The sequence below is a fragment of the Balaenoptera ricei genome, chromosome 14 (assembly GCF_028023285.1).
Source record: "Balaenoptera ricei isolate mBalRic1 chromosome 14, mBalRic1.hap2, whole genome shotgun sequence".
Taxonomy (NCBI): Eukaryota; Metazoa; Chordata; class Mammalia; order Artiodactyla; family Balaenopteridae; genus Balaenoptera; species Balaenoptera ricei.
Window position 1 is genome coordinate 36,207,753 of NC_082652.1, and position 22,145 is coordinate 36,229,897.

Below are 22,145 nucleotides of genomic sequence, written 5' to 3' on the forward strand. Positions count from 1 at the left end.
TCACCATTGACTTATAGTTATTCATTTGATTATTGTCTCTAATAGCAGGTAAGCTCATAAAGGCAGAGATTTTTACCTCTTATCCATTACTGTATCCTCGGTGCCTACATGGTGGCTGGCATACAGTATGTATATAATAAATATTGTTTGAATAAATGAATATAATTTATATGCTTAATTAATTATAACACAATATCAAAGCAAAAATGCTTTCAGTGTTAGATCACTATGAATTTTCCTCTTTAAGAAAAAGACAACATCATTTTCTTTGCTCCCTTTCTCATGTGGACAAGCTGAAATTGTCCCGCTTCTTCTTTTTTTTTTAAAAAATATTTATTTACGGGGCTTCCCTGGTGGCACAGTGGTTGAGAATCTGCCTGCCAATGCAGGGGACACGGGTTCGAGCCCTGGTCTGGGAAGATCCCACATGCCGCGGAGCAACTAAGCCCGTGAGCCACAATTACTGAGCCTGCGCGTCTGGAGCCTGTGCTCTGCAACAAGAGAGGCCGCGACAGGGAGAGGCCCGCGCACTGCGATGAAGAGTGGCCCCCGCTCGCCGCAACTAGAGAAAGCCCTCGCACAGAAACGAAGACCCAACACAGCCATAAATAAATAAATAAATTAAAAAAAAAATTTATTTACTTATTTATTTGGTTGCGCTGGGTCTTAGTTGCGGCTCATGGGCTCCTTAGTTGTGGCATGTGAACTCTTAGTTGCGGCATGCATATGGGATCTAGTTCCCTGGCCAGGGATCGAACCCGGACCCCCTGCATTGGAAGTGCAGAGTCTTAACCACTGTGCCACCAGGGAAGTCCCTGTCCCGCTTATTCTTCAGGAAAGTATATCCCATGGAAACAAAAGAGAATGCTTTCACTTTTTGTGCTAATAGTGGCAGGGTGATCTCCTATTTTGATTGATTCCATAGTCTTTGGAGGATCGCTTTACACATATTAAACTTATCTATTTTACCTACCACTCTGGCATTTTATATACAAGACTATTACAAAAAAGGAACAACAATGTAAAATAATACTCTGGAATATTTTAAAGTAAGCCAGTAAATACCGAATGTCACCAGATTAGCTAAGTGGAAAAATAATTTCTTTCTTAGGAAATATCATGGCCCATTAACTATGTGACATAAATTTTGAAAGAGACCATAGATCTTTTGACTAACTGGTACTTTAATTTCTAAAATAATAAAGCAAGGATATCACAGGGATATCATCCCCCAAGAGGAATAACATTTGCTGATTATATTGTGTGCTCCGGGTAGCACATTTGACATTTATAAACATGGCCATCTAATCCTGCAAAACTTTGTTAGACAGGTTAAGTAGTTTGTTAATGTCACACAGCCAGTAAGGGGTCATGCCTCAGGTCTGACTCCAACACCAGTATTCTTTCTGCTTAACTTTTACTCCTCTCCACCAAAGAAACAGTTATGATAAAAATCAGGAGGCATCTAAACGCATTTACATTAGGCATAGTAAGATAGGCTACAACTCCTTGAGCGGAGTTAAATGACCCAAAGCAAGCACTCTAGGAATGAGAACACTTACTCAGCTTGGACTGCAACTCTGCATTCATCTCTTCAAAGCTGTCGGCACCAGTCATGAAACTCTCATAGCATTTTATGGTGTAGTCCAAAAACAACTGATTGGGTTAAGCAGATTTAAAAACAAAGCCATGATTCTCTATTTAGTTTATTTCACTTTTCTAAGTAGAAATTTAAATTTGAATTAAAAAAATAAAATTCAGGAACACTAAGTGGTTACATGAACTCCTGTACATGAGATACAAACCTAGGGAATATCATTAATTATGCTGCACAGATTTACTCAGTCTGCTACTTCTATAGTGAATAGTAAGGATGAAAAGAATACTTCAATTTGGATAAAGGTGATACTTAGTAAATGGTAAAAAAAACCCCATATCTTCAGAATTTTGAGAAGGTTAGACAAGGAAGCTTATTAATAAATATAATTTAACATAAAATGCAAACTTGAGCATCTTTAGGGATAATCTAACTAATTAAAAATTTAAATGAATTGCTGATCATTTAAGTCTAATTAAACTGACAAGATCTAGTTGTGAAAACCAGAACATAATTAATAAAGGCTATAATTTACATTGTAACTTCACGCTAAAACATGGTATGGTTAGTAGAGATCTAAACACTAGACTATTAGTACTCAATATTTATTCAAGAGAAAATAATACTCTATTTTGCAATTCTGAGATGTTTTGCTTACTGAAGATGTGTACTTTGTTAGGAGGCAAGGATGGCTGATCAGAATTTTCCACAGCCAGATGAAGTACACAGCCCTCAAGATAAACCAATTCCCTTTGTGCTGATTCTCTGCTTACTAAACAATCTTCTTATTACTTGGTTGATACTGAAGGGGTGCCCTGAATAGGGAGTATGAGTATTTCTGTAGCTGGAAAGATGTGTCACTGGTGGTAAATTAATACATTTTTATTCTTCTTCAGATGTGAATTTGGTAAGAGTGAACGTTTCCTTAAGTTTGGTCAATTTTGATTTTGCAGGTTAAAAAAAAAATGAATTTCTAGATCTACAAAGCTGAGGCTCAGAATCTGATGAAGTTGGATACTTCGGTAACTCTTTTTAATTAAATTTAAAATTAATTTTTACTTTAAAATTAAAATTAAAAAATAAAAATAGCACTTTATAATTTCCCAAGTGCTTCTTTATATGTCGTCATCTGAAATAACAGCTAAAATAGCAAGAATAACTTTTACTGTTTTAACATTTAGGATGAATATCAATAAATTTAATATTTAGTCATTTAGTAGGTATTATATTTGCGTGAGAACTGAGGCACAAATAAATCTAGTCTAGTACACATATTGCAACATGGGAAGAGAATTCTCTCAAGAGGATCAAAGGCTTTCTAGCTGCTTCTCCAGCAAGGATCACTAATGAAGTAGTAACGGGGTATGATATTCTTTGTTTGAAAAAAAAAAAAAGAAACGCTACCATGCCAGTCAGTTGATACATCTTTCTATTTGAACTATTTCCCAGGTAGTAATAAAAGATGAAGCTGAGGTTATTTCCACTTTCTTTTTATGACAAATGCTCCAAAGAGTGAAGAACAGAGAATTTTTTTTTTTTTTAATCTTTAGGGACCTGCATAGTACCCGGTCTTTTATATATGCTAGGGGACATTAATGTTTAATCTCAATACTATAAATTTATTCCTTGGAGTTGGTGTTTGCTCCCTTTGGATATATAAATTTATGTATTTTAGGAAATAGGGTAGGGTTAGTTACATAGTTAAGGCTCCAATACAGGATGGTTTGGGAACCAATTTAGACCATCTATTTACTTTTATCTCAATCACTTTTGGAAGTGGCAACTCTTAAGTGCAATATGCCTAACTAAAAAGCCAAAACAAACAAAAAATCCACATGCCATCTAATTAAAGACCCAGTCTTTCAGGCTTTGTGTTGACAAAATAATATATTACAGTAATGATGCCAGTATTGATGCCTTCATTATAAAAGATAGGGGAGAAAGACAAATATTACATCTGTACATATAACAATAACGTTATGACGTAATTCTAATTGCATTGCTTTTTAAATTTACTTAAAATTTACAAATTTCCGTTCCTAGTTACTTTTAGGAAACTACAATGTGATTTCAAGAGTAATTCCATTGACTAATATTTCCAAAAATCAGTTTTAGCAGATTTTTCAGGAAGCAAAAAGACAAGTTCTACAAAAGAATATATCAATTTCAATAATAACACATTTAGTTAATATTAAGATAACTCTAATGTTTACAGTCATGTAAGGTACCTTATTATGCATAATTCCATCTTCAGTTTCTTCTCCCCAAGGCTGTCCATCATCAAATAAAGGTGAGCTTTCTTTCATGGCATTATGTAACTATTTAGTACACAAGCAAAATATTAAGTTGATTAAGTTTCTGAGGAAAACACATAGCTTTCATGTTTTGTCAAATTTTTTTCAGTGTCATTTTTAGGAGCACTCACATTACTGCCTGACAAAGTCTCATGAGAGGTTATTCTTTTAAACCTTAAAATATAATCCTTTTGATATTTTAGTAACTAAATCCCTTAGGATTAAAAAAGGATGGGCTCCATGTTTAGTTCTATTCTATAGCGAAAAATATGCTGATCTTTTTTATACAATTATTGAGAACATATACACACATTTTAAAAAAATTTTATTTATTTATTTATTTATTTTTGGCTGTGTTGGGTCTTTGTTGCTGCGCACGGGCTTTCTCTAGTTGTGGCGAGCAGGGGCTACTCTTCGTTGAGGTGCACAGGTTTCTCATGGTGGTGGCTTCTCTTGTTGCAGAGCACGGGCTCTAGGCACGTGGGCTTCAGTAGTTGCAGCACGTGGGCTCAGTAGCTGTGGCTCGTGGGCTCTAGAGCACAGGCTCAGTAGCTGTGGCGCACGGGCTTAGCTGCTCCGTGGCATGTGGGATCTTCCCGGATCAGGGCTCAAACCCGTGTCCCCTGTGTTGGCAGGCGGATTCTTAACCACTGCACCACCAGAGAAGCCCTACACATGTTTTAATACAGTTCTGAGAATCCAGAACAGAACTGCCACAAAAGGTAAGCCAAAAGTAATTATTTCTCTTTTATATAAACTCAATTTTGGTGCGCAAATGTTATCCACTGACTCCTTCAGACTGTATAAGCATGCACTTTAGATTGAATTTTACAATATAAAATCTTCAGAAATACAAATATTTAACCTTGAAAGTGATAACAGATAATAAATTATAGCAAACATTCAGATGTTATAATTAACAAGCTAAAAGGAAAATGCCTAAAGGTTTTTAAGGCACATAAATTGCATTTTGGAACACTTGTTTTTATAACTTGTTTTAGAAATATAACCTTTTAAAAATAAAAGAAAATTAGAAAATTTAAATGAAATTGCTATAAAATATAAAGATATCAACGTATATCTAGTATAATGAAGACTAAACTCTAAAAAAATGGACTATGCATTAGGAGTGTAAAAGAAGAATGTGGTTTCTGTTGAAAATATTTCATTACATTTTCTTACCCTAGTATTCATATATAGATAGGATTGCTGAGTGGGGATACAGTCTAGAGTAGCTTATCCTATCTGCTCCTTTCCTATTCCAAAGGCGCTCATAAGACCTTTTGTATATCTAGGGTGGATGCAGGCAAGCTCTATCAACTTATCCTTTACCTCTTCTTCCCTTGACAAGGCCTCAGGTGACAATCAGAGTTAATTAAGTCTTAAAGACATGTAAGGCAGAGCCCAAGATGAAGAATAGAATCTCCTATCTTATCATCAGGGTAGATAAAGACAGAGTTTCTGTTGCCTTGTCAAAGGTCCTTGTGAAAACTCTTGCTACTCTGCAAGGTTCAAGGAGAGCCTTACAAGGGACAAACTATAGGAAAGACTCTTACTACAATAACTAGAAGTTCTTCTGTGCTGAGAAGATTTGGTTGAAAAAGTTTCAACCTGAAATTGGATAGAGATAACCAGAAATATGGACTTGAGTAATCTTTTTTTACTCAGAGGTGGCATTTACCAATAAAATACTACTCCTCCATATTATAAAAAGATATTATAGTATAAGAAAAGAAAAGGACTCAGAAGAATCTGATATGAGTAATGCCCTAGCCCACTTTGGTTATTAACCAAAAGGCTAATCACAGAGCTAGTGGAGCATATGCACCCTCCTATTCATGCTCCTTGGTAGAGGGAAGACAAGGCAACTTTGGCAAAACTCCTATCACTCAAACACCGTAATAAGGATGTGCTTATAAGCTCTGCGCTAAGAGGCATAATGAGAGCGAGAGAAGAAATAAAACTTTACTTATAAAACATTGACAAACTGAATTCAGGAGTATAGCAAAGGAATAACCAACAATGAACAAACAGAGACTATTAGGGAACCAATATCCTATCATGTCATACCAACAGGTTAAGAGAAAAACAATCATCTCAATAGATCCTGTAAAAGCATATGATAAGGTTCAATGATTATTCTTGATAAAAATTAGAAAGAGGCAGATAAGCTTCAACATGAAAAACATTATCTTCTATCTGGAAACATCACAACTAAATGATAAAACAAAATAATTTTTGTTTGAAAACAGTGGTACCAACAGAAATCAATCAAGAACAGTAGTAATTAGGCAATTCAGTTAAGAGCAGACAACTACAGGCCAATATCCCTGATGAAAATATAGAGGTAAACATTTTCAATAAAATATTAGCAAACCAAATTCAGTAGCACTTTGAAAAGGTCATTCAACATGATTTAGTGGGATTTATTGTGGGATGCAAGGATGGCTCAATGCATGCAAATCAATAAATGTGATACATCACATTAATAGAATAAAAAAACCAAAATCATACAATAACTCAACAGAGAGAAAGTAATTGACAAAATTCAACATCACTTCATAATAAAAACTCTCAAACTGTGTATACAGGAAATGTACCTCTACATAATAAAGCCCATATATGACAAGCCCACAGCTAACATTATACTCAATGGTAAAGAACTGAAAGCTGTTGCTCTAAGATCAGGAAAAAGTTAAGGATGCCCACTGTTGCCACTTTTATCCAACATAGTACTGGAAATCCTAGCCAGAGCAATCAGGCAAGAAAAATAAAAGGCATCAGAATTGAAAAGGAATAAGTAGAATTATCTCTATTTGCAGATGACATGGTTTTATATACAGAAAATCTTAAAGCCCCCTCAAAAACAAACAAACAAAAAAACCTGTTACATCTAATCAACAAATTCAGTAAATTTGCAGGATACAAAATTAAAATACAAAAATCAGTAGTGTTTCTATATACTAATGACAAATTATCTGAAAAAAGAAAAAAGGAAAATGATACCATTTACAATAGCATCAAAGCAATTAAGGAATAAGTTTAACCAAACAGGTGAAAGATCTCTACACTGAAAAGTACAAGACACTGATGAAAGAAACTGAAGACACAAATAAATGGAAAGATATCCCGTGTTCATTGCTTGGAAGAATTAGTATTGTTAAAATGTCCATACTATGCAAAACCATCTATAGATCAATACAATGCCTATCAAGATTCCAATGGCATTTTTTAAGCTGACTAGAGAAAACAATTTAAAAATCTATATGGAACCACAGACGACCACGAGTGGCCAAAGCAATCCTGAGAAAGAACAACAAAGTAGGAGGCATCACACTTCCTGAATTCAAGCTATATTATAAAGATATAGCAACCAAAACAGTTATGGTACTAGCATAAAAACAGACACATGGACCAACGGAACAGAATAGAGAGCCCAGAAATAAACCCGTGTATATACATCAACGAATATTTGACAAGGGAGCCAAGAATACTCAATGGTGAAAAGACAGTCTCTTCAATAAATGGTGATGGGAAAACTGGATATTCACATGTAAAAAAGAATGAAGCCAGAATCACATGTAAAAAAGAATGAAGCCAGAACACTGTCTTACACCATTCAAAATAATTAACTTGAACTGGACTTGACTTAAATGTAAGACCCAAAACTATAAAACTCCTAGAAGAGGAGGTGTCAGTGCAGCCATTTCTCCCTAGGCACTCTGATCTGAAGTGCAAGGTGTGAGGCCTCTGCATGAAGCACCCTGTGAACAAGTGAAACTAGATGAAGCACAGAGGAAAAGAAAAAAAAAAAAGCAAGCTGTTAACCCTCTGAAAAAAATGCCTCTGTGACCAGCCCATCCCATCAGGAAACTTGCAGAATCCTCTTAGATAGCCTCAACCACCAGAGCGCAGACTGCAGAAGCAAGAAGAACTGCAGAAGCAAGAACATCCCATCAGGAAACTTGCAGAATCCTCTTAGATAGCCTCAACCACCAGAGCGCAGACTGCAGAAGCAAGAAGAACAATAATGCTGCAGCCTGTGGAACAAAAACCACATTCACAGAAAGATAGACAAGATGAAAAGGCAGAGGGCTATGTACCAGGTGAAGGAACAAGATAAAACCCAAGAAAAACAACTAAATGAAGTGGAGATAGGCAACCTTCCAGAAAAAGAATTCAGAATAATGATAGTCAAGATGATCAAGGACCTTGGAAGAAGAATGGAGGCAAAATTCGAGAAGATGCAAGCAATGTTTAACAAAGATCTAGAAGAATTAAAGAACAAACAAACAGAGATGAACAATACAATAACTGAAATGAAAACTACACTAGAAGGAATCAATAGCAGAATAACTGAGGCAGAAGAACGGATAAGTGACCTGGAAGACAGAATGGTGAAATTCACTGCTGCAGAACAGAATAAACAAAAAAGAATGAAAAGAAATGAAGACAGCTTAAGAGACCTCTGGGACAACATTAAACACAACAACATTCGCATTATAGGTGTCCCAGAAGGAGAAGAGAGAGAGAAAGGACCCGAGAAAATATGCGAAGAGATTATAGTCGAAAATTTCCCTAACATGGGAAAGGAAATAGCCACCCAAGTCCAGGAAGCACAGAGAGCCCCATACAGGATAAACCAAGGAGAAACACGCCGAAACACATAGTAATCAAATTGGCAAAAATTAAAGACAAAGAAAAATTATTGAAAGCAGCAAGGGAAAAACGACAAATAACATACAAGGGAACTCCCATAAGGTTAACAGTTGATTTCTCAGCAGAAACTCTACAAGCCAGAAGGGAGTGGCATGATATACTTAAAGTGATGAAAGGGAAGAACCTACAACAAAGATTACTCTACCCGGCAAGGATCTCATTCAGATTTGATGGAGAAATCAAAAGCTTTAGAGACAAGCAAAAGCTAAGAGAATTCAGCACCACCAAACCAGCTTTACAACAAACGGTAAAGGAACTTCTTTCTCTAGGCAGGAAACACAAGAGAAAGATAAGACTTACAAACACAAACCCAAAACAATTAAGAAAATGGTAATAGGAACATACATATCGATAATTACCTTAAACGTGAATGGATTAAATGCTCCAACCAAAAGACACAGGCTTGCTGAATGGATACAAAAACAAGACCCATATATATGCTGTCTACAACAGACCCACTTCAGACCTAGGGACACATACAGACTGAAAGTGAGGGGATGGAAAAAGATATTCCATGCAAATGGAAATCAAAAGAAAGCTGGAGTAGCAATACTCATATTAGTTAAAATAGACTTTAAAATAAAGAATGTTACAAGAGACAAGGAAGGACACTACAAAATGATCAAGGGATCAATCCAAGAAGAAGATATAACAATTATAAATATAAATGCACCCAACATAGGAGCACCTCAATACATAAGGCAACTGCTAGCAGCTATAAAAGAGGAAATCGACAGTAACACAATAATAGTGAGGGACTTTTAAAACCTCACTTACACCAATGGACAGATCATCCAAACAGAAAATTAATAAGGAAACACAAGCTTTAAATGACAAAATAGACAGATTTAATTGATATCTATAGGACATTCCATCCAAAAACAGCAGATTCCACGTTCTTCTCAAGTGTGCACGGAACATTCTCCAGGATAGATCACATCTTGGGTCACAAATCAAACCTCAGTAAACTTGAGAAAACTGAAATCATATCAAGCATCTTTTCTGACCACAACGCTATGAGATTAGAAATCAATTACAGGGGAAAAAACGTAAAAAACACAAACACATGGAGGCTAAACAATATGTTACAAAGTAACCAAGAGATCACTGAAGAAATCAAAGAGGAAATCAAAAACTACCTAGAGACAAATGACAATGAAAACACGATGATCCAAAACCTATGGGATGCAGCAAAAGCAGTTCTAAGAGGGAAGTTTATAGCTATACAAGCCTACCTCAAGAAACAAGAAAAATCTCAAATAAACAATCTAACCTTACACCTAATGGAACTAGAGAAAGAACAAAGAAAACTCAAAGTTAGCAGAAGGAAAGAAATCATAAATATCAGAGGAGAAATAAATGAAATAGAAACAAAGAAAACAATAGCAAAGATCAATAAAACTAAGAGCTGGCTCTTTGAGAAGATAAAATTGATAAACCATTAGCCAGACTCATCAAGAAAAAGAGGGAGAGGACTCAAACCAATACAATTAGAAATGAAAAAGGAGAAGTTACAACAGACACCGTAGAAATACAAAGCATCCTAAGAGACTACTACAATCAACTCTATGCCAATAAAATGGACAACCTGGAAGAAATGGACAAATTCTTAGAAAGGTATAACCTTCCAAGACTGAACCAGGAAGAAATAGAAAATATGAACAGACCAATCACAAGTAATGAAATTGAAACTATGATTAAAAATCTTCCAACAAACAAAAGTCCAGGACCAGATGGCTTCACAGGTGAATTCTATCAAACATTTAGAGAAGAGTTAACACCCATCCTTCTCAAACTCTTCCCAAAAATTACAGAGGAAGGAACACTCCAAAACTCATTCTATGAGGCCACCATCACTCTGATACCAAAATCAGACAAAGACAGTACAAAAAAAGAAAATTACAGACCAATATCACTGATGAATATAGATGCAAAAATCCTCAACAAAATACTAGCAAACAGAATCCAACAACACATTAAAAGGATCATACACCATGATCAAGTGGGATTTATCCCAGCGATGCAAGGATTCTTCAATATATGCAAATCAATCAATGTGATACACCATATTAACAAATTGAAGAATAAAAACCGTATGATCATCTCAATAGACGGAGAAAAAGCTTTGGACAAAATTCAACACCCATTTATGATAATAACTCTCCAGAAAGTGGGCATAGAGGGAACCTACCTCAACATAATTAAGGCCATATACAACAAACCCACAGCAAACATCATTCTCAATGGTGAAAAAGTGAAAGCATTTCCTCTAAGATCAGGAACGAGACAAGGATGTCCACTCTCACCACTATTATTCAACATAGTTCTGGAAGTCCTAGCCACGGCAATCAGAGAAGAAAAAGAAATAAAAGGAATACAAATTGGAAAAGAAGAAGTAAAACTGTCCCTGTTTGCAGATGACTTGATACTATACATAGAGAATCCTAAAGATGCCACCAGAAAACTAGTAGAGCTAATCAATGAATCTGGTAAAGTTTCAGGATACAAAATTAATGCACAGAAATATCTTGCATTCCTACACACTAATGATGAAAAACCTGAAAGAGAAATTAAGGAAACACTCCCATTTACCACTGCAACAAAAAGAATAAAATATCTAGGAATAAACCTACCTAGGGAGACAAAAGACCTGTATGCACAAAACTATAAGACACTGATGAAAGAAATTAAAGATGATACCAACAGATGGAGAGATATACCATGTTCTTGGATTGGAAGAATCAATACTGTGAAAATGACTATCCTACCCAAAGTAATCTACAGGTTCAATGCAGTCTCTGTCAAATTACCAATGGCATTTTTTACAGAACTAGAACAAAAAATCTTAAAATCTGTATGGAGACACAAAAGACCCCGAATAGCCAAAGCAGTCTTGAGGGAAAAAAACGGAGCTGGAGGAATCAGGCTCCCTGACTTCAGACTATACTACAAAGCTACAGTAATCAAGACAATTAGGTACTGAAACAAAAACAGAAATATAGATCAATGGAACAGGACAGAAAGCCCAGAGATGAACCCACGCACCTATGGTCAACTAATCTATGACAAAGGAGGCAAGGATATACAATGGAGAAAAGACAGTCTCTTCAATAAGTGGTGCTGGGAAAACGGGACAGCTACATGTAAAAAAATGAAATTAGAACACTCCCTAACACCATACACAAAAATAAACTCAAAATGGATTAGAGACCTAAATGTAAGACCAGACACTATAAAACACTTAGAGGAAAACATAGGAAGAACACTCTTTGACATAAATCATAGCAAGATCTTTTTTGATCCACCTCCTAGAGTCATGGAAATAAAAACAAAAATAAACAAATGGTGGGCTTCCCTGGTGGCGCAGTGGTTGAGAATCTGCCTGCCAATGCAGGGGACACGGGTTCGAGCCCTGGTCTGGGAAGATCCCACATGCTGTGGAGCAACTAGACCCGTGAGCCACAACTACTGAGCCTGTGCGTCTGGAACTTGTGCTCCGCAACAAGAGAGGCCACGACAGTGAGAGGCCCGTGCACAGCGATGAAGAGTGGCCCCCGATTGCCGCAACTAGAGAAAGCCCTTGCACAGAAACGAAGACCCAACACAGCCAAAAATAAATATAAATAAATAAATAAATAAGTTAAAATAAAATAAACAAATGGGACCTAATGAAACTTAGAAGCTTTTGCAAAGCAAAGGAAATTACAAACAAGACGAAAAGACAACCCTCAGAATGGGAGAAAATATTTGCAAACGAATCAATGGACAAAGGATTAAAATCCAAAATATATAAACAGCTCATGCAACTCAATATTAAAATGAAAAAATGGGCAGAAGACCTAAATAGACATTTCTCCAAAGAAGACATACAGATGGCCAAGAAGCACATGAAAAGCTGCTCAACATCACTAATTATTAGAGAAATGCAAATCAAAACTACAATGAGGTATCATCTCACACCAGTTAGAATGGGCATCATCAGAAAATCTACAAACAACAAATGCTGGAGAGAGTGTGGAGAAAAGGGAACCCTCTTGCACTGCTGGTGGGAATGTAAATTGATACAGCCACTATGGAGAACAGTATGGAGGTTCCTTAAAAAAGTAAAGATAGAATTACCATATGACCCAGCAATCCCACTCCTGGGCATATACCTAGAGAAAACCATAATTCAAGAAGACACACGCACCCCAATGTTCATTGCAGCACTATTTACAATAGCCAAGTCATGGAAGCAACCTAAGTGCCCATCGACAGATGAATGAATAAAGAAGACGTGGTACACATATAGAATGGAATATTACTCGGCCATAAAAAGGGATGAAATTGGGTCATTTGTAGAGACGTGGATGAATCTAGAGACTGTAACACAGAGTGAAGTAACTCAGAAAGAGAAAAACAAATACTGTATATTAACGCACATATGTGGAACCTAGACAAATGGTACAGATGAACCGGTTTGCAGGGTCGAAATTGAGACACAGATGTAGAGAACAAACGTATGGACACCAAGGGGGGAAAGTGGCGGCAGGTGGGGGTGGTGGTGTGATGAATTGGGAGACTGGGATTGACACGTATACACTAATGTGTATAAAATGGATGACTAATAAGAACATGCTGTATAAAAAAATAAATTAAAAAAAAATGCCTCTGCACCTCTAGCTCTTGCAGAGGTTGGCATCTTCAGTGAAGTCTCCTATTGTGGGAGGACCTTCAAGATGGCAGAGGAGTAAGATGTAGAGATCACCTTCCTCCCCACAAATACATCAGAAATACATCTACAGGACTTCCCTGGTGGCGCGGTGGTTAAGAATCTGCCTGCCACTGTAGGGGACACGGGTTCAAGCCCTGGTCTGGGAAGTTCCCACATGCCGCAGAGCAACGATGCCCATGGACAACAACTACTGAGCATGCGCTCTAGAGCCCGTGAGCCACAACTACTGAAGCCCACGCACCTAGAGCCCGTGCTCTGCAGCAAGAGAAGACACTGTGATGAGAAGCCCGCGCACCACAACGAAGAGTAGCCCTTGCTCGCTGAAACTAGAGAAAGCCCACGCGCAGCAACGAAGACCCTACACAGCCAAAATTTTGGCTACACAGCCAAAAATAAAAATAAATTAAATAAATAAATTTATAAAAAGAAAAAAATACATCTACATGTGGAACTCGTACAGAACACCTACTGAATGCTGGCAGAAGACCTCATACTTCCCAAAAGGCAAGAAAATCCCTATGTACATGGCCGTGTGGCTGACAGGGTCTTGGTGCTCCAGCCTGGTGTCAGGCCTGAACCCCTGAGGTGGAAGAGCCAAGTTCAGGACACTGGACCATCAGAGACCTCCTGGTCCCAAGTAATATCAATTGGCGAGAGCTCTCCCAGAGATATCCGTCTCAACACTAAGACCCAGCTCCACCCAACGGCAAGCAAGCTCCAGTGCTGGGCACCCCATGAGAAACAACTAGCCAGACAGGAATACAACCCCACCCATTAGCAGAGAGGCTGCCTAAAATCATAATAAGGTCACAGACACCCCAAAACACACCAACAGACACGGTCCTGCCCACCAGAAAGACAATGTCCAGCCTCATCCACCAGAACACAGGCACCAGTCCCCTCCACCAGGAAGCCTACAAAACCCACTGAACCAACGTTACCCACTGGGGGAAGACACCAAAAACAACGGGAACTATGAACCTGCAGCCTGCGAAAAGGAGACTCCAAACACAGTAAGTTAAGCAAAATGAGAAGACAGAGAAATACACAGCAGATGAAGGAGCAAGGTAAAAACCCACCAGACTAAACAACAGAAGAGGAAATAGGCAGCCTACCTGAAAAAGAATTCAGAGTAATGATAGTAAAGATATCCAAACTCTTGGAGATAGAATGGAGAAAATACAAGAACCGTTTAACAAAGGCCTAGAAGAACTAAAGAGCAAACAAACAATGATGAACAATACAATAAATGAAATTAAAAATTCTCTAGAAGGAATCAATAGCAGAATAACTGAGGCAGAACGGATAAGTGACCTGGAAGATAAAATAGTGGAAATAACTACTGCAGAGCAGAATAAAGAAAAAAGAATGAAAAGAATTGAGGACAGTCTCACAGATGTCTGGGACATTAAATGCACCAACATTTGAATATAGGGGTCCCAGAAGAAAAAGAGGAAAAGAAAGGGACTGTGAAAATATCTGAAGAGATTATAGTTGAAAACTTCCCTAATATGGGAAAGGAAATAGTCAATCAAGTCCAGGAAGCACAGACAGTTTCATACAGTATAAATCTAAGGAGAAACAAGCCAAGACACATATTAATCAAAGTATCAAAAATTAAATACAAAGAAAAAATCTTAAAAGCAGCAAGGGAAAAGCAACAAATAACATACAAGGGAATCCCCATAAAGTTAACAGCTGATCTTTCAGCAGAAACTCTGCAAGCCAGAAGGGAGTGGCAGGACATATTTAAAGCGATGAAAAGGAAAAACTTACAACCAAGATTACTATACCCAAGAAGGATCTCATTCAGATTTTTTTTTTTTAATAAAAGAGATTTCCCTTTTTATTTTTTAAAATTAATTAATTAATTAATTAATTAATGTCTGTGTTGGGTCTTCATTGCTGTGCGCGGGCTTCTCATTGCAGTGGCTTCTCTTGTTGCGGAGCACGGGCTCTAGGCACACGGGCTTCAGAAGCTGTGGCTCGAAGGCTCTAGAGCTCAGGCTCAGTAGTTGTGGCGCACGGGCTTAGTTGCTCCATGGCATGTGGGATCTTCCCAGACCAGGGCTCAAACCCATGTCCCTTGCATTGGCAGGCGGATTCTTAACCACTGCACCACCAGGGAAGCCCCTCATTCAGATTTGAATGGAGAAATTAAAACATTTACAGACAAGCAAAAGTTAATAGAATTCAGCACCACCAAACCAGCTTTACAACAAATGTTAAAGGAACTTCTCTAGGCGGGAAACACAAGAGAAGAAAAAGACCTACAAAAACAAACCCAAAACAATAAAGAAAATGGTAATAGAAACATACATATCAATAATTACCTTAAATGTAAATGGATTAAATGCTCCAATCTGAATACACAGACAAGCTGAATGGATACAAAAACAAGACCTGTATACATGCTGTCTACAAGAGACCCACTCCAGACCTAGGGACACATACAGACTGAAAGTGAGGGGATGTAAAAAGATATTCCATGCAAATGGAAATCAAAAGAAAGCTGGGGTAGCAATTCTCATATCAGATAAAATAGACTTTAAAATAAAGACTGTTACAAGAGACAAGGAAGGACACTGCATAATGATAAAGGGATCAATCCAAGAAGATATAACAATTGTAAATATTTATGCACCCAACATAGGAGCACCTCAATACATAAGGCAAATGCTAACAGCCAAAAAAAGTGGAAATTGACAGTAACACAATCATAGTAGGGGACTTTAACACCCCACTTTCACCAATGGACAGATCATCCAAAATGAAAATCAATAAGGAAACACAAGCTTTAAATGACAGATTAGACAAGATGGACTTAATAGATATTTATAGGACATTCCATCCAAAAACAACAGAATACACTTTCTTCTCAAGTACTCATGGAACATTCTCCAGGATAGATCATATCTTGGGTCACAAAACAAGCCTTGGTAAATTAAAAGAAAAATGAAATCATATCAAGTATCTTTTCTGACCACAACACTATGAGACTAGATATCAATTACAGGAAAAGATCTGTAAAAAATAAAAACACATGGAGGCTAAACAATACCCTACTAAATAACCAAGAGATCACTGAAGAAATCAAAGAGGAAATCAAAAAATACCTAGAAACAAATGACAGTGAAAACACGATGACCCAAAACCTATGGCATGCAGCAAAAGCAGTTCTAAGGGGGAAGTTTATAGCAATACAATCCTACCTCAAGAAACAAGAAAAACCTCAAATAAACAACTAAAACTCTTCCAAAATACAGCAGAGAGAGGAACACTCCCAAACTCCTTCTACGAGGCCACCATCACACTGATGCCAAAACCAGACAAAGATGTCACAAAAAAAGAAAACTACAGGCCAATATCATTGATGAACACAGATGCAAAAATCCTCAACAAAATACTAGCAAACAGAATCCAACAGCACATTAAAAGGATCATACACCATGATCAAGTGGGGTTTATCCCAGGCATGTGAATATTCTTCAATATATGCAAATCAGTCAATGTGATAAACCATATTAACAAATTGAAGGATAAAAACCATATGATAATCTGAATAGATGCAGAAAATGCTTTTGACAAAATTTAACACCGATTTAAGATAAAAGCTCTCCAGAAAGTAGGCAGAGAGGAAACCTACCTCAACATAATAAAGGCCATATATGAGAAACCCACAGCCAACATAGTTCTCAATGGTGAAAAACTGAAACCATTTCCTCTAAGATCAGTAACAAGACAAGGTTGCCCACTCTCACTACTATTATTCAACATAGTTTTGGAAGTTTTCGTCACGGCAATCAGAGAAGAAAAAGAAATAAAAGGAATCCAAATTGGGAAAGAAGAAGTAAAAATGTCACTGTTTACAGATGACTTGATACTATACATACAGAATCCTAAAGATGCTAACAGAAAACTACTAGAGCTAATCAATGAATTTGGTAAAGTAGTAGGATACAAAATTAATGCACAGAAATCTCTTGCATTCCTATACACTAATGATGAAAAATCTGAAAAAGAAATTAAGGAAACACTCCCATTTACCATTGCAACCTAGGAATAAACCTACCTAAGGAGACAAAAGATCTGTATGTAGAAAACTATAGGACACTGATGAAAGAAATTAAAGATGATACAAACAGATGGAGAGATATACCATGTTCTTGGATTGGCAAAGCAATCTACAGATTCAATGCAATCCCTATGAAACTACCAATGGCATTTTTTACAGAAGTAGAACAAAAAATTTCACAATTTGTATGGAAACATGAAAGACCTCGAATAGCCAAAGCAATCTTGAGAAAGAAAAATGGAGCTGGAGGAATCAGGCTCCCTGACTTCAGACTATACTACAAAGCTACAGTAATCAAGACAGTATGGTACTGGTACAGAAACAGAAATATAGGTCAATGGAATAGGATAGAAAGCCTAGACATAAACCCATGCACATATGGTCACCTTATCTTTGATAAAGGAGGCAAGAATATACAATGGAGAAAAGACAGCCTCTTCAATAAGTGGTGCTGGGAAAACCGGACAGCTACATGTAAAAGAAAGAAGTTAGAACACTTTCTAACACCATACACAAAAATAAACTCAAAATGGATTAAAGACCTAAATGTAAGGCCAGACAGTATAAAACTCTTAGAGAAAAACATAGGCAGAACACTCTAAGACATAAATCACAGCAAGATCCTTTTTGACCCACCTCCCAGAGAAATGGAAATAAAAACAAAAATAAACAAATGGGACCTAATGAAACTTAAAAGCTTTTGCACAGCAAAGGAAACCATATACAGGACGAAAAGACAACCCTCATAAAGGGAGAAAATATTTGCAAACGAAGCAACTGACAAAGGATTAATCTCCAAGATATACAAGCAGCTCATGCAGCTCAATATCCGAAAACAAACAACCCAATCGAAAAATGGGCAGAAGAGCTAAATAGACATTTCTCCAAAGAAGATATACAGATTGCCAACAAACACATGAAAGGATGTTCAACATCACTAATCATGCGAGAAATGTAAATCAAAACTACAATGAGGTATCACCTCACACCGGCCAGAATGGCCATCATGAAAAAAATCTACAAACAATAAATGCTGGAAAGGGTGTGGAGAAAACCCTCTCGCACTGTTGGTGGGAACATAAATTGATCCATCCACTATGGAGAACAGTATGGAGGTTCCTTAAAAGACTAAAAATAGAACTACCGTATGACCCAGTAATCCCACTACTGGGCATATACCCTGAGAAGATGATAATTTAAAAGCAGACATGTACCACAATGTTCATTCAGCAGTATTTGCAATAGCCAGGACATGAAAGCAACGTAAGGGTCCATCAACAGATGAATGGATAAAGATGTGGCACATACATACAATGAAATGTTACTCAGCCATAAAAAGAAATGAAACTGAACTATTTGTAGTGAGGTGGATGGACTTAGAGTCTGTCATACAGAGTGACGTAAGTCAGAAAGAGAAAAATACTGTATGCTAACACATATATATGGAATCTAAAAAAAAAAAAAAGGTTCTGATGAACCTAGGGGCAGGACAGGAATGAAGATGCAGACGTAGGGAATGGACTTGAGGACACAGGGAGGGGGGAAGGGTATGCTGAGACGAAGTGAGAGAGTAGCACTGACATATATACACTACCAAATGTAAAGTAGATAGCTAGTGGGAAGCAGTTGCATAGCACAAGGAGATCAGGTTGGTGCTTTGATACCACCTAGAGGGGTGGGATAGGGAGGGTGGAGGGAGATGCAAGAGGGAGGGGATATGCAGATATATGTACACATATAGCTAATTCACTTTGTTATACAGCAGAAACTAACACACCATTGTAAAGCAATTATATTCCAATAAAGATGTTAAAAACAAAACAAAATAAAACAAAGTCCTAGAAGAAAACATAGGCAGTAAGCTCCATGACAGTGGTCTTGGCAATGATTTTTTGGGATTTGAGACCAAAAGCAAAGGCAACAAAAGCAAAAATAAACACGTGGGACTATATCAAACTAAAAGGCTTCTGCACAGCAAAAAAATGATCAACAACATGAAAGGGTACCCTATGGAATGGGAAAAAATATTTGCAAAGCATTTATCTGATAAGGTGTCACTATCCAATATCCATAAAGAAGTCATACAACAGTAGCTGAGAAATAAATAATGAAATTAAAAAAATGGGCAAAGGACCTGAGTATACATTTTTACTAAGATATTCAAATGGACATCAGGTACTCAACATCACGAATCATTAGGGAAATGCAAATCAAAACCACAGTGAAAACCTCATGCCTTTGAGAATGGCTTACGTGGAAAAGACAAGAGATAAATGCTGGTAAGAATGCGGAGAAAAGGGACCCCTTGTGCACTGTTAGTATAGTTGTACATTTGTACAACCACCACAGAAAACACTGGTTTCCATGGAGGTTCCTAAAGAAATTAAAACTAGAACTACCACATGATGCAACAATTCCACTCTAGGTATGTATCTGAAGGAAACAAAATCACTATGCTGAAGAGATTCCTGTACCCATATGTTCACTGCAGCATTATTTACAACATGGAAACAGCCTAAGCATCTACTGACAGATAAATGGATAAAGAAAATGTGGTATATGTGTATATATATACACACATACACATAGGTACACACAATGGAATACTATTCAGCCATAAAAAGAAGGAAATCCTGCCATTTGTGACAACATGGATGGACCTTGAGGGCAGTACTCTAAATGAAATAAGTCAGACAGAGAAAGACAAATATTACTTGATCTCACTTACAGGTGGAATTTTGAAAAAACAAGCCAACAAAAAGATGTCATATTTGTGGTTACCAGAGGCAGGGGGTTAGGGAGTGGGAGAACTGGATAGAGGTCAAAAGGTACAAACTTATAGCTATAAGATGTAATATACAACATGTGTATATACAACATGTGTATATATACAACATGTGTATATACCAAACACTACTGTTTGGTATATTTGAAAGTTGCTAAGAGAGTAGATCCTAAAAGATGTCATCATGCGGAAAAAAACCATTTTTTTTCCTTTTTCTTTTTGGCATCTATATGAGATATGGATTTTAACTAAAGTTACTGTGGTAATCATTTGGCAATGTAAGACAAGTCATTACACTGTACACCTTAAATTTACAGTTCTGTATGTCAATTATATCTCAACAAAATTAAAGAAAAAAAAAAACCAAGGGGAAAAGATGGGTTATCCAATAAAAGGTATTGAGGTATATGAGTGAGCCATTTAAAATATAAAATTTCCTTTTCTTTAATGTTAAAATAAATTGCAGATGGTTTAAGATTTAAACACAATACAAACAAGCCATAAAAATACTAGTGAAAAAAGCAAAAGCACTTTTTAATAAACATGGGAGTAAAGGAGACCATCCTAAGTGTGGCTAATCACCTAGGATTCTGTTAAGTGGGAAAGAAAGCATAAGAAACCTATGAATGCTCTCTCATTGATTCTTACATTGCTATAGTGTTCAGCTGCACTACTTCAAGCAAATTAAGATAGGAAGGAGGGGATTTCAACCTATGCCTCCAAGTCTATGTAATGGACTTGGAGGCATCTCAAGAGGTCCCTCCCCGACAGAAGCCAAAGCAGGTACTCCATACAGAAGCTCCTGTATCACTGTGGAAATGCTATCTCCCAAAAACATAACAATGACCTAAGCTGTTTAGGCAAACAAGGGTAAGGTGTTCTAATGACAATAGGGGTATTTGGAGGGAAGAGCAGAGAGGTGGTTACCCAATGTCCACGTGTATCACTGAGGAGAGGCAAACTGAACGCATAAAAGTTATACATAAAGTTCAATAAAATTTAAGTTGTATTAATGGACTATGGTAGTGGATTTCTACTTCTCTCCTGAAAATTGGTGGTGCTGAACGTACCAGTGTATCTCCTGGGTCAAAAATCCATCCCCAATGCCTGCCTACATTTAGTTATGGGCTTGCTGACGGCCAAGAGAATGTCAGGGGACAGTATTAGTTCTACGGATTCCAGCACTAAGTAGGACAGGAAACTCAGAAGCTATAGAAGGAAGAGACTGCATTAGACTAGGTAAAAATGTACATATTTACATTTGCAACCAATTAAAATACAGCACATAAATCAAAAGGATAATGAGGGAAAAACACTTGCACCACATACATAAGAGCTTATTTACCCAATTCAACTCTTTTTGATATACAAAATGGCGATCTTGCAAATAAACAAGATAAAAAAGTCAAAAGACATGAATACGCAGTTATAATGTGTGAATATTCAAGTTTAAAAACAAAAATTGAGGGCTTCCCTGGTGGCGCAGTGGTTGAGAATCTGCCTGCCAATGCAGGGGACACGGGTTCGAACCCTGGTCTGGGAAGATCCCACATGCCGCGGAGTGGCTGGGCCCGTGAGCCACAATTACTGAGCCTGCGCGTCTGGAGCCTGTGCTCCGCAACAAGAGAGGCCGCGATAGTGAGAGGCCCGCACACCGCGATGAACAGTGGCCCCTACTTGCCACAACTAGAGAAAGCCCTCGCACGGAAACGAAGACCCAACACAGCCATAAATAAATAAATAAATCAATAAAAATTTAAAACAAACAAAACAAAAACCAAAAATTGCAAACAAAAAAAATTATCTTTGCTTGTCATGTTGTCAATTATTAAAAACATCGATAAGCTTAATATGTAAGGGGTTCAATATATAAAGGCTTATAGTAATACCAGAAAGAAATAAAGAAATATAAAATAGGCCAAAAAAGCACATATAAGTTATAAGAAATAGTAATGATAATG

General features: G+C 37.1%; 1 protein-coding gene across 1 annotated transcript in view; it reads right to left on the reverse strand.

Annotated features, from left to right (window-relative positions):
- NDC80 (NDC80 kinetochore complex component) overlaps nucleotides 1–22,145 on the reverse strand; it is a 61,861-nt gene that overhangs the window by 31,262 nt on the left and 8,454 nt on the right. Inside the window, exons 7-8 of the mRNA XM_059894276.1 lie at nucleotides 3,826–3,915; nucleotides 1,563–1,656 (exon numbers count right to left, since the gene is read on the reverse strand). Of these exons, the coding sequence (XP_059750259.1) occupies nucleotides 1,563–1,656; nucleotides 3,826–3,915 (184 nt within the window). The remainder of the gene's footprint in view (nucleotides 1–1,562; nucleotides 1,657–3,825; nucleotides 3,916–22,145) is intronic.